This window comes from Dipteris shenzhenensis, chromosome 25 (assembly GCF_047967505.1).
Source record: "Dipteris shenzhenensis isolate YYH24624 ecotype China chromosome 25, Dip_SZ_1.0, whole genome shotgun sequence".
Lineage (NCBI taxonomy): Eukaryota > Viridiplantae > Streptophyta > Polypodiopsida > Gleicheniales > Dipteridaceae > Dipteris > Dipteris shenzhenensis.
Genome location: NC_141620.1, coordinates 16013452 through 16026438, shown reverse-complemented (window position 1 = coordinate 16026438; position 12987 = coordinate 16013452). Strand labels below are relative to the sequence as shown.

The following is a 12987-nucleotide window of genomic DNA, read 5'->3' as shown; positions in this document are numbered from 1 at the left end:
ATAGATATTCATCACCCCCGGGGGATTCAGAAGGGGAACCTTACGATACCACGTGAGTGTACACTAGGGGGGTTTTTTGCAAATGATGCATAAGCTTATACATTAGGGGTGGGGGCCCTTTTATGTTTTGGCTAATCTTAAATTTAAGTTAGGGGGGGGAACTAATCTTTACCCTAGATGTAGACCCAATGTAGAAATGACACACAAATACTCATTTGATAAGTCAGTCACTGGGTGTTCATGAACTAAGCCCAAAACTAACACTAGGTCTCCTTCATTGATGGTGATTCTTATTGTTAATTATGGTAATCAAAGAACTAATCGTGGCTAATTAAAGGGGCTAATGTTTAGAGAAATAAGAGAAAAGGCTATGGAAAAAGGTGTAAGAAATGTTCCATAGTAATGCATTCCTACAAGCAAATTAAGCATAACATGGCCACATGAACACCACCACACCCACACCTACACCCTCTCACTCTTTCACTCTTTGATTTTGACCACAAGCTGGTTCTCCTAAGTTGTCCTTATTCTCTTTTGGCATTTGTAAATATTCACTCTATCTTTCTAGTACACTTTGCTTTGCACACTTTGCAAAATTGCCCAATCACCCAAAGACAAAGAGACTATCTATTAGAGGATTAAATAAAAAATGGAGTAATGGAAGGCTACATGGAGTGGGCATGGAGTCCCAATGTTGTAGATCCAAGAAATGGGTTTTAAGGGTGGTTCAAATTAAGGAACTTGATATCCAACCTTGTAAGTCATGATATAAACAGTCTTTCATAATATAAAACAAATATATCATTAAATCATTCTCTCTATGGATCAATGGCGGTGAACCTAATAACTAAGGAAACCATGATAATTTGGGCTTGGAAAAGATGTTATAAAGTAATTAGGTTAGTTGGCTTGCCAACAAAAGTAGAAATTAATTGCCCTCCCAAGTATGTGCACACACGATGGCCACCATTGGAAACATCTCAAAGAGTAGCGTCTAAGTATGCCAAGCTTGACAAGTTTTGAGCTAATTTGCAAAATATTATCCATGCCTAACTTTTTGAGAGAATACTCAAGTGAAATTATTTCGAGGCCCCAAAATGAGCCCCAAATGTCCGTAATAGATAGGGTCCAAGCTTATAGTGTGCTTGTCCCTTATAGCTTACCTGTAACTATGAAGTAATTTTTTTGGGAAAATTACAAAGGTAGTTGATCAGTGGTCACAAAATTACAAAGGTAGTTGATCAGTAATTACAAAATTACAAAGGTAGTTGATCAGTAATTACAAAATTACAAAGCCATCATTAAGAGACAATAGTCGAGGCACCATAAAGTCTACACTTGCTTTGTAGACTTTTGTAAGGCATTTGATACGGTCCCATGTTCCCACCTAAGCAAGAGGTTATAAGAGTTGTAGCTCTCAGAGATCATGATCTGGGAGGTTATGAGTTTATATGAGCTTGTCAGAGGGAGGGTATGTGCCCCATGCAGTCTATTGAATTGTTTTCTTAACCATGGTGAAATGGAGAAAATTTTATCCCCAAAAATGGAGGGGGGAAATGGGGAAGCGAGGGAAAATGGGTTTCCACTTTTGCCCTATCTTTTTCTTCTGCCTCTACTTGAACGTTTCGCCGCTGCCTTTCCATCGTCATCCCCTCCGGACATTCTTGCTCGCCCTCTCGCAACAATCGCTTGATCTTGCTCGAATCCTTCTCTTGATTCCTTGACAGCCTCGCCGTCTTGATTCATCGACAGCCTCGCCGTCTTGATTCGTCAACAGCCTCCCATCTTGATTGCTTATGTTGTATGTCACAACAATCACCCGCCTCCCTCCATGTTTCTGGATGGACGTCACCAGCGTAGAATCTAGGTAAGACAGCTCGAGCTACAGACTCAATGTCACAGTAACCCGCCTCCCTCCATGTCTTATGCTCAACTGCTATGGTCACTAGAGAAAGCTTGAAAGGGTCTTCTAGATGCTTGTTTTTTAGTTCGCTTTGTTCTTGGTATTTATGGTGTGTGTTTTTTGTTTTTCGTTTTCCTTTGTAATCTCGCTTTCGGTTTGGTTTTTGAGATATCTTCTCCCTTTTTTGGTGGCTGCTTCTTTGGTATGGAAAATGTATGGCCTGATGTACGTTGGTTGTCTGGCGAAGAAGTAATTCAACTTTGAGGAACACTTGCGGCAACAACCAAGGCACTTGCTGGACATTTTTGATGGGCAAGAAGTAGCATACGTTAAAAGGCAGGGCTTCTTGAAGCAGTGGTATGCAGTGATCTACTTTGGATCAAAGCTGCGGGTAGAGGCGGTACCAACTAGCAGCATGATTACAAAGAAGATAAGCGGGGTGGGAAAGACAATGAAATTGGCATGGGTTCGGCTGCAAACTGGGGCTCCTCCGAAGCTTGCGATGACAAAACCCAACAGTAAAATTACTGAGTGGGTGAATGTTCCGATCTCGGCGCGTTTGTGTGCGCGTTAGCCATGGTTCTGTTGAAGGTAATTTGGGCTCCTGTTCATCATGCTTAGTCATGTTATGTAACTTTCTGTTAAGTGTTTCGTGGTATACGCTAGGTGTTTTGTGTATGTTTGTAGTGTCTCTAAGGATTCGTGCGTTTTGGAGGAGATTATTTCCTTCCTTCTTGTTTTGGTTTTGGTGTTTTTATATGTGGCCCTTAAAATTCACGAAAGTGGAAGGGTTCTATTTCTTTTTGTTGGGTTCCTAGCCCATCATAAAATACATGGGGCTAGAAAAAATTGAATCCAAAATGAAGCATAAAAATTTACTTTAAAAAAGTACTAAAATCAAAGTGTCACTATGCTCATACAAATTAGCATTTTGTTCTTTGCTCTGCTTAGAAAGTACTACCGGTTCTCTCAATATGCGTGATGAGATGCTATTCCATAATTATATGAACCTTAAGCATGATGAGCCTGTACGTTTGGCATTGGCAAAATAGAAATTATACTCTGAAAGATGTCAAGAATAGGCTCATGGTGCACAAGTTTAAAGGCGGCACATGTACTCCCAATGAGTTGGATGAATGGCTCATGATGCTGGAAGATTACTTCCGCCTCTATCCCAGAGGAGGGTGTAGCTGGCTTGTTTCCCAAGCTCTCCACAATATTGGGTAACAAAATGCCATATGCAAGGTCGTCTAGGCATTTTGATGCAAAGTTAGGAGTAAAGCCTAATACTATAGCAAAAAAATCAGACATAAAATAGCATACTAGAGGCATGATGTATAGTAGAAAGAGGGCAAGTCTAAGCTTTAAGTGTGGCGAGAATTGGACTCTTGAGCACAGGGAGGTATGCAAAATGTGAGCTCTCTAATGAGGAGTTGGTGAATGCTCTCAAGATCCTTGATGTGACACACGAGGAGACAGATGGGGCACATGGGTCAAGATAAACTCCAAATGCTAGTGTAGGGTGTCATTTTGAGTTTCCCTTTGATCTACATGGTAGTACCCAGCATGGAGCACAACCCAGGATAGATACAAGATTCAACCCATCAAGGTATTCCATGTCGTACTCTTAGAGTCGCTTTTGTTGAGCATCATGCTACTTTGCTATTTTATGCCCAGAATGATGTTGATGGAAATGCCTCTGTAGATGAGCAGCAGCAATATTGGGATGCTTAGCCGATATTTTACTCAATATTTGTTGATGTATTGTAAGGAAAAGGTTCTGTACATTTTGCATTCCTGGGCTTTTATTTAGTGACATCGGTATTTCTTTTCTGGGTTTTTGGCATGCAAAGAAATGAGACGCTCATTGTACAGCTTCCACATGTGCATCTACTCAGCCTTTAGGATAGTTTGATGCCTCCCAACTAACCTTGATGGGCTGCTTTGGGACCTTTGTTAGTCAATTCATCTTGATGGGCTGCTTTTGGGACCTTTGTTAGTTGGGCCTTTGAATACCAACATGTAAACTACCACTCCTATTTCATCTACTTCCAGGGACTAGCAAGAACTCTTACTCTCGCAAAATGCTCAACAGCTCTTTCTGTCATGGCTTTCTCATGCGTGGAAAGCATTAAATTTGCTATTGCTACTGCTGCTAAGCAAGCGTCATAAACACTTGCTAGAGCCTAGCATGTGCCACTCGAGTGACATTGAGCCGATCCCCTCAATCTGCTAGCTCAAGATGCTCCATGTACCATCATTGGAAGGACATGGCAATTGTTTTTGCTCAAGAGCGCATGGCACCTTGAGTTTCTTTTTCGAGATGAGCAGAGAGGGTCAAAAGGATTTGCAGGAAAAGCTGAGACAACAATGATGTGGTTTATAGAATGCCTCTCACATGTATGAACACTCCATGCAAATGAAAACCACCTGAGGGGAAAAACAATAATAGTGTGGTTTACAGAATGCCTCTCACATGTATGAACACTCCATGCAAATGAAAACAAGCAGACCTCTCAGATTTATCTTTAGAGATAAAGATTGTGTGTTTGCTGCCTCATAACAAGGCCCATATGCCCCTTCAATCTGGCTGATCGGGTCTGCTTCCTACTGACCCACATCTGGCCAATCATACAGGATTGTGAGCTATCATGAAACCCTCTAAAGCTAGAATTTGATTCAAGATTGAAAGATCCTGGGCCTTGACTTGGCACACCATCCTGCACTTGTACTCCGTCAGGATCATGCTGGCTCTCCTCATCCGAAGTTTTGGAGACTTGGAGACTTGGCCTTCCGAATCGTACTCCTTGTCTGCACGCTTCCATAATCACATTTGTAGCTGTATATCACCATACATGTCAACAATTTTATGTCCATTTCATGCTTCATTTTGAACATATTAATGATGATTTTGCTGTAATTTGTTCCTCATTTCCTTTACTTTACAATAGGTTTTGCTGCTACTGCAAATAATGCATTGAGAAGGCCTATGTTTCTACTTCAACTCACATGTTTTTGGTTGGAATTTGTTTACAGGTGCTGTAATTTGTTACTAGTTGCTAGAGTAGCTGTAAGATTCAAAAGGAGATTGTTGGCTTGAAGCAGCTCTGATTCTTCCATACTTTGCTCCAGGTTTTATGTCCATTTCATCCTTCATTTTGAACATGTTAATGATGGTTTTGCTGTAATTTTCTCCTCATTTTCTTTACTTTACAACAGGTTTTTCTGTCCATTTGAGATTATCTTGTTGGGCACCTTTTTTGTTATCTAGCCCTTTTATAGGAGCCTGGAGAGGCATGATATTGTGATTGTGTTAGATGAGGGTGTGGCTGAAAATCATGTGTTGGGATATGTTCATCTTAAAACCGGTGTACCTACAAGGACTTGAGAGAAGAGATCATCCTTGATAATCTCATCATAGATGAGTTTATATTTTTGGGAGGATCTAGGAAAATTCCAATAGGGGCCAAGCAAGAGGAGAGATGGATAGTTGATGTTGCAGAAGTAACCATCCAATTGAAAATGGAATATGATACACAAGGCAAACGCCAAAAAGTGGACTCAGTTGGAGATAGCAATAAAATGCAGCCAAAGTGTACAGTGTCTCCAGATTTATGTATGCATGATCTTGCTCAAGGGTGTGAGAGATACAATATGGTGGATGATTCGACTACATGTGGTAGTGTTTCTAAGAATCGATTGAAGAGTCACCTTGCAACACCATCTGAGGTCAAAAAATGGCAGAGGGAGATTAAGATAGCCAAAGAAAAGTTAAGAGCAAAAGGCCGACATGATAGATTTGAGCTCATGTCAAAGGACAAGGATGGTAAAGCATTGTTTCAGATTTGGTGTGAGGAGTGTGATTGCTCTTATGGTCAAGGGGGTCCTGACACTTTGTATAACTACACACACTCACACATCAACTCAGCATCCCATATGAGGATTATTGGGTTATGTGAGCAAGAGAGCCATAGAAAAGACAGCCTTGGTTCATTGGATGACATTATGGAATTAGGAAAAGAAAAAGTAAATGAAGCAATGTTGGAGGTTTCAACCTTTGCAAGTGAGAGTAATGTGGTGTTTCAACTAGTAACAGAGACTATTGGAGATTATAGCACTCTATCAAAAGTCTATATAAGCTGCATGCTAGATAACAAGTGGATACCACTATTTCCAAAGACAGGATCTCTACGACAATGCATGATTGAGCATATGAAATCCAAGCTACATATCACAAAGGCTAGTGGCATTGATTCTAGTAATCAAGTGAAGAGGGCTGGTGGTCGCCCATCCAAGGTGACAATTATAGATAAGAAGCAAAGAGATCTAAGTGGTTTTTTCAAGAAATGTTCTGCTAAAGGTAAAACTCACATGTTCTAGCTGTGTTTTCCATCAGCTTTGTATTTTCCAAGTGAACATTTTTTCTTATGCGCTATTGTAATGTTTTCTTATAGATAATGACACCTTGCAAACTGCCAATGCATCACGAAAGCCTTCAGGTATTTCTCATATGCTTCTATTTTCAATCATTATTTCTGATTTTTTATAGAGATGTTAGGTGTAGCTAGTCATATGGCTTTTGGCTTTCTCTCCATTAGGAAAATTTTCAAGCTTCTATTTTCAATCACTATTTCTATTTTTTTATAGAGATGTTAGGTGTAGCTAGTCATATGGCTTTTGGCTCTCTCTCCATCAAGTCTATTGGGAACTTAACAGATTCCTCCTTTGCTCACAGAGAGTAGCTTGCTTGCAACCTTGTGTTGGGGTTTTTGGCAAGGGTCATATAACTATGATGGGAATGTGGTTGACTTGAAGCCCTTTTTGGATGATTGTAAGGGAGGTGGCAAATGGCACAATGAGCCAGCAACTAAGGCAACAATTATGATGGGGACAACAGAGTTCATTGAAATTAATGGCACTTTCCGTCATAAGGATTGCAAGCGGATATGTTTGGAGGGAACATACTTTGATAATTCGCAATGTGGTGCATGTGCTACTATTCCTAAAGAACGAGACTTTTGCATGCGAGTGTATCGACAAATTCGATCTTTAGACACTCATGGATCAAGAGACACAGGAGGTGGTAGACGGTTAGATTATTTGACTCATTTAGAGTTATTGAGAGTAGCAAAAACAAAGTCCACAATGGTTCGGGTATTGAAGAAGGAGATAGCATTCACAAGAACTGAAGTTGTTGCATTGAGCGTGAAGGTTAGAAGTCTTCGGGAGAGCACTATGGAAGCCATGGTGAGGAAAGATGTTAGAAAATTTTGTCAAGATATAATCAATGCTCATGAGCTAGGTCTGTTTGAGGGAAAGAAGGCATTGTGGAACTTCTTTGTTGACATTTCACAAAACATTTCAAGAGTAGGTCAAGGGAAGAGATATTCCAATACAACAAAGGAATTATTTGAGACTGTCAAGATATGGGGAGGGACAAGGTTGCATAATTTCTTATCACTTAACCTTGGAGGTCCACACATGTCCACCACAATGAGGTCCACAAGAAAAGCACTTTTCTTTCGAACTGGTTTACAAGAGGATATATTTCAACATGCAAGAGAAGTTTACACTTGTCACACCCTTGGGATACACATGAAGAAAGGTATACCCTTGGGTAGTGTGCCAGCTCTTCTAGCTGAGGATGAAACAGTTGTGAAAAGAATGGTGAGATGGGTGGCACGTGATGATAATTTGGTTGGCTTTTGTGGTAAAAAGCTGGAACACACTTGCATTCCAGACTTTGTCGTGCAAGTTGGTGATGGTCAAGATGGATATCTTAGAGTTGTGGATGCTTTTCAACATAATGTGATTGCTCATTATGCAAGGGTATTGATAGTGAATCCTCTTCTTGAATGCTTGCCAAAGCTAGTTCTATTGGTGCAATTGACATGTAATAGGTTTGATTCCATGTTTGTCAGAGAACAGTGGGAGAGCATTCAGCTTTCTTGGAACATTTTTCTAAGGGACGTGGTAGGTCCATTGATAGGACATGCTTCAGATGGGGATAGTAGGCACAGAAAGTTGATGTTGCAAGATTACTCTTCTTGTCAAGGTCCCAGGTTGTGCATTCCTTGGAAGGGTTGGCCCTTTACAGCACACATCACATTTGATGGGAGTATCAGTGGTTTGCATGATCAAGACTATATTCATAATGGAAAGAAACTTATCAATCCTTTGGATAGTGCATCTAGGAGGTTGGTACTTGGTAGAGAGCTTGTGACTTTGAATCATGTAGCAATTGTATATCAATTATTCAAGGTTGATGAACATGGCTTGCAAGAAGGGGATATTGAGAGGAAGGATAGACAAAATTGGAGAGCTGCACAAAGGATTGCTGCAAAGAAAGTACAAAAGTGTTTGAAGTTATTACAAGAAGGCTATGGTGCTCACCAAGAGCGAACATTGGGCACACGTATGTACTTATCAATAGTAGCATCTTACATTGATATTTTCTTATCACCTACCTTAGACTTGTATGGTCGTGTGAAAGCTGCAGGAAAGGTGTCTTTCGTTTTCAGGTATGTAGAAGTTGCTACCATTGCTATTAGTGATATATGAATAAAGGATTTAGAACATATTTCCAAGGTTTATGTGGCTAATACTCATGGTTCTTTCTATATGTAGGATTTGGCACATGTGGATCACTAAACATGATGCATACTCCCTAAAGCAAAACTTTATCAGTAGAGAAACACTCATTGACATTCAGTTGTCATGTCACTTTGTGGTTCTCTTGATAAAGACCTTTAGGGAAAAGCATCCTCACTTGCACGTACCCCTTTCTTGCACGGGATCGGATGCATGTGAGAATTTTTTCAGCAAGGTGGGTGGAATGGTTCGGAATGAAAGATGCTATGATGGCTTTGATTTGCTGAGTAGTACAAGAGCACTTAATAGAATAGCAGAGTTTCAAGTAGGTTCAATTCTTAAATTTCCAGCAGCTCATTCTAAACAAGAAAATATATGGGCTACTTTGGAAAAGGAGAATGACACTCCTTTGGCCAACCTGGGAGACTATGCTTGTGTGAGTAGTGACAACCATATGGTATCTGCATTGAAAGAGGGATTATTAGAAGCAAAGGCCATAAGTGAGACACTTGGTATGCGCGATGAAACTTTTTGGAATGACTCATGGGAGGAGGGAGATCTCTTAGAACTCTTCAACCCTAATCTTAATCTTGAATATGTGGATGAAGATGAAGCATTGGATGATGTTCTACTTATAGATGAAGATAATCACTTTGATAGTGGTGTTCGAGGTGATCTGGATGAGGAAATTACTAGTGAAAGTGAGCTTCTTCATGTGATTGATTGTCTAATTGATGAGGAGGAGAAGGTGGCTAGTGAAATATCGCCATTTGTTGAAGTGGATGGGAAAGCCATTTCTAAAAGCACACTTGTCAACCAATTGAATGGAAATCCCACACTATCTAAAGATAGATTAACAAGGGTGAAAAGTGGAGTGTATTTTTCTTTGGAGAAGAAGGCAATGATTCATACAGGAACATGTCTTGGTATAGGATCTGATTGTGCAGTATTGTTTGAAAGCACATCAATAAATGCAAACAAAAAGAGAAGAGGAAAAGGAAAAGCTGGGAATACTAGTAAGGGTGCTGTAAACAGCATGTGGTACCTTGGAAGGGTGGTAAGCATGAGGAGAAAGGTTGGAAATTGTCTAAAAGAGACAAGAGGCCCCTTTGATCTATTGGATAGGCCTTTGAATGTTCAAATTCATTTGTCATGGTATCAACAAGGAAAGGGAACTAGGACCTACACATATGACCTTGTTGACAACCAATGTGTGGATTTGGAATCTATAATAGCCTTGGCCAATCTCAACTATGATCGACAAACAAAGAAATACCATCTTGATGAGAATGACTACAAACTTTTCAATGAATATGTTCAGGGCAGAAAAGGTACATTTTCTATTTTTTAAATTTTTGTAAATTTTATCCATTTTGAAGTCGTCCCTTCCCTTCCCTCCTTCCTAGTCCATTTGCAGCCCTACTACTCCAATCTCTGATGTAGATGAAGGTAACATATGTTTTTGTTAATGTGCTTTCAATCCTTCTTCTCACATAGGGATCCTAGGTTTGCAGCATGTAACTTGACAGGGAGCTTATGTTTGTTTTGCAGGATAAATTTGTTGGCAAGCTAGCATGATGCAGCATTTATGAGAAGATGCCCATAGATGTGTCAATGCTAAACTTATGGATTATAGACATGGATTGTAGACATGGATTGTTCGGGTGTTACTCCTGTTTAATTTTTAGTTTTTCTAGTAAACATTCAAGATGCATTTTATGTTTTCTACTCTATCAAATTTTGGTTTAGATTCATGGATTGTTCAGGTGTTACTCTTGTGTAACTTCATATTTGCTGCTATTAAACATCCAAGATGCTTTTCGGCTTTCTCATTCTAGTGTTTGTTTTTTAAGGGAGAAGAAACTTGTTTATGTTAGTGTGTAATCATTCTTATACGCTATATATTGGGTCTACTACAGCTTTCTAGCTTGTCTGCCCGAATAACAGTGAATGTAGTTGCTGTCTACACTATTCTGAGCAGGTTTTGAGACTGTTGCCAATTATGGGAAAGGATTTGGAGCTGTTTACCTCTGTATTTGGCAATACAACATTCAAATTAGTTCATGTTTTGCAAGTACAGGTCTGCATTGGAAGTTCAGTGAGGTTTGTGCATTGTTTAGCCAAGCATTGGCTAGTGGGTTAATGTGATTTTGTTGGTGCAATACCATTCACAGCATGTGAATCAGTGGGCAGTTTAAGCATACATCGAAGATGGTTCAGAATCAAAATCTGAATCTAAATTCGGGAGACGTGTTTGAAGTTTTGGCCTATTAAACTTCCAAGATGCTTTTCAGCTTTCTCATTCTAGTGTTTGTTTTTTAAGGGAGAAGAAACTTGTTTATGTTAGTGTGTAATCATTCTTATACGCTATATATTGGGTCTACTACAGCTTTCTAGCTTGTCTGCCCCAATAATAGTGAATGTAGTTGCTGTCTACACTATTCTGAGCAGGTTTTGAGACTGTTGCTAATTATGGGAAAGGATTTGGAGCTGTTTACCTCTGTATTTTGCAATACAACATTCAAATTAGTTCATGTTTTGCAAGTACAGGTCTGCATTGGAAGTTCAGTGAGGTTTGTGCATTGTTTAGCCAAGCATTGGCTAGTGGGTTAATGTGATTTTGTTGGTGCAATACCATTCACCGCATGTGAATCAGTGGGCAGTTTATGCATACATCGAAGATGGTTCAGAATCAAAATCTGAATCTAAATTCGGGAGACGTGTTTGAAGTTTTGGCCTATTAAACTTCCAAGATGCTTTTCAGCTTTCTCATTCTAGTGTTTGTTTTTTAAGGGAGAAGAAACTTGTTTATGTTAGTGTGTAATCATTCTTATACGCTATATATTGGGTCTACTACAGCTTTCTAACTTGTCCGCCCCAATAATAGTGAATGTAGTTGCTGTCTACACTATTCTGAGCAGGTTTTGAGACTGTTGCCAATTATGGGAAAGGATTTGGAGTTGTTTACCTCGGTATTTGGCAATACAACATTCAAATTAGTTCATGTTTTGCAAGTACAGGTCTGCATTGGAAGTTCAGTGAGGTTTGTGCATTGTTTAGCCAAGCATTGGCTAGTGGGTTAATGTGATTTTGTTGGTGCAATACCATTCACAGCATGTGAATCAGTGGGCAGTTTATGCATACATCGAAGATGGTTCAGAATCAAAATCTGAATCTAAATTCGGGAGATGTGTTTGAAGTTTTGGCCTATTAAACTTCCAAGATGCTTTTCAGCTTTCTCATTCTAGTGTTTGTTTTTTAAGGGAGAAGAAACTTGTTTATGTTAGTGTGTAATCATTCTTATACGCTATATATTGGGTCTACTACAGCTTTCTAGCTTGTCTGCCCCAATAATAGTGAATGTAGTTGCTGTCTACACTATTCTGAGCAGGTTTTGAGACTGTTGCCAATTATGGGAAAGGATTTGGAGCTGTTTACCTCTGTATTTGGCAATACAACATTCAAATTAGTTCATGTTTTGCAAGTACAGGTCTGCATTGGAAGTTCAGTGAGGTTTGTGCATTGTTTAGCCAAGCATTGGCTAGTGGGTTAATGTGATTTTGTTGGTGCAATACCATTCACAGCATGTGAATCAGTGGGCAGTTTATGCATACATCGAAGATGGTTCAGAATCAAAATCTGAATCTAAATTCGGGAGATGTGTTTGAAGTTTTGGCCTATTAAACTTCCAAGATGCTTTTCAGCTTTCTCATTCTAGTGTTTGTTTTTTAAGGGAGAAGAAACTTGTTTATGTTAGTGTGTAATCATTCTTATACGCTATATATTGGGTCTACTACAGCTTTCTAACTTGTCCGCCCCAATAATAGTGAATGTAGTTGCTGTCTACACTATTCTGAGCAGGTTTTGAGACTGTTGCCAATTATGGGAAAGGATTTGGAGTTGTTTACCTCTGTATTTGGCAATACAACATTCAAATTAGTTCATGTTTTGCAAGTACAGGTCTGCATTGGAAGTTTAGTGAGGTTTGTGCATTGTTTAGCCAAGCATTGGCTAGTGGGTTAATGTGATTTTTTTGGTGCAATACCATTCACAGCATGTGAATCAGTGGGCAGTTTATGCATACATCTAAGATGGTTCAGAATCAAAATCTGAATCTAAATTCGGGAGACGTTTGAAGTTTTGGCCTGGGAGGATAAATTGGATGGAACCAAGTATTCCATGTGGAGTATTATAGTGAATAATGTGTTAGTTGGTAAGAGTATATGGGGCTATGTTAGAGGTGATGAGGCTTGTCTTGTAGATCTAGTTATTGCTTCTGCTACACCTTTGTAAGGAGGTAATGCATATGATATGCAGCTAGCTTCGATAAGGCCAGCTACACCTGTTGCTCCCATTGAGGATTAAAGGAGATGGGATTAAGGGATGCCCAGGCTATGCCACTTATAGCCTTGTCCATTAAAGGATCATCATACCTCGTATCTGTTCCTCCAACATACTTGGAGAATATGTATTGGGCAAGGAAGGAGGCTAGG

General features: G+C 39.6%; 3 protein-coding genes across 3 annotated transcripts; all 3 read left to right on the top strand.

Annotated features, from left to right (window-relative positions):
* The first annotated feature begins 5839 nt into the window (after nucleotides 1-5839).
* LOC147885511 (uncharacterized) lies at nucleotides 5840-6645 on the top strand. Its single transcript, XM_087397058.1, has 3 exons — nucleotides 5840-6263; nucleotides 6358-6402; nucleotides 6551-6645. The coding sequence occupies exons 1-3, from the start codon at nucleotides 5840-5842 to the stop codon at nucleotides 6643-6645; spliced, it is 564 nt and encodes a 187-aa protein (XP_087253184.1).
* Nucleotides 6646-6787: 142 nt separating this feature from the next.
* On the top strand, nucleotides 6788-8464 carry LOC147885510 (uncharacterized). The gene has a single exon (XM_087397057.1). It carries the CDS (start codon nucleotides 6788-6790, stop codon nucleotides 8462-8464), a length of 1677 nt encoding a protein of 558 aa, XP_087253183.1.
* A 76-nt stretch (nucleotides 8465-8540) lies between these two features.
* On the top strand, nucleotides 8541-12584 carry LOC147885509 (uncharacterized). Its single transcript, XM_087397056.1, has 9 exons — nucleotides 8541-9825; nucleotides 10476-10574; nucleotides 10946-11067; nucleotides 11416-11514; nucleotides 11609-11686; nucleotides 11886-11984; nucleotides 12079-12156; nucleotides 12356-12454; nucleotides 12549-12584. Exons 1-9 carry the CDS (start codon nucleotides 8541-8543, stop codon nucleotides 12582-12584), a joined length of 1995 nt encoding a protein of 664 aa, XP_087253182.1.
* The last annotated feature ends 403 nt before the right edge of the window (nucleotides 12585-12987 follow it).

What these genes read in the sequence shown, in the direction of transcription:
- LOC147885511 (XM_087397058.1), top strand. Translation starts at nt 5,840, where the DNA reads ATGAGGATTATTGGGTTATGTGAGCAAGAGAGCCATAGAAAAGACAGC. An exon ending in CAAGAAATGTTCTGCTAAAG is followed by an intron (nt 6,264 to 6,357) that starts GTAAAACTCACA and finishes GTTTTCTTATAG; the next exon opens with ATAATGACACCTTGCAAACT. An exon ending in TGCATCACGAAAGCCTTCAG is followed by an intron (nt 6,403 to 6,550) that starts GTATTTCTCATA and finishes ATTTTTTTATAG; the next exon opens with AGATGTTAGGTGTAGCTAGT.
- LOC147885510 (XM_087397057.1), top strand. Translation starts at nt 6,788, where the DNA reads ATGGGGACAACAGAGTTCATTGAAATTAATGGCACTTTCCGTCATAAG.
- LOC147885509 (XM_087397056.1), top strand. Translation starts at nt 8,541, where the DNA reads ATGTGGATCACTAAACATGATGCATACTCCCTAAAGCAAAACTTTATC. An exon ending in ATATGTTCAGGGCAGAAAAG is followed by an intron (nt 9,826 to 10,475) that starts GTACATTTTCTA and finishes TATTCTGAGCAG; the next exon opens with GTTTTGAGACTGTTGCCAAT. An exon ending in AATCTAAATTCGGGAGATGT is followed by an intron (nt 12,157 to 12,355) that starts GTTTGAAGTTTT and finishes TATTCTGAGCAG; the next exon opens with GTTTTGAGACTGTTGCCAAT.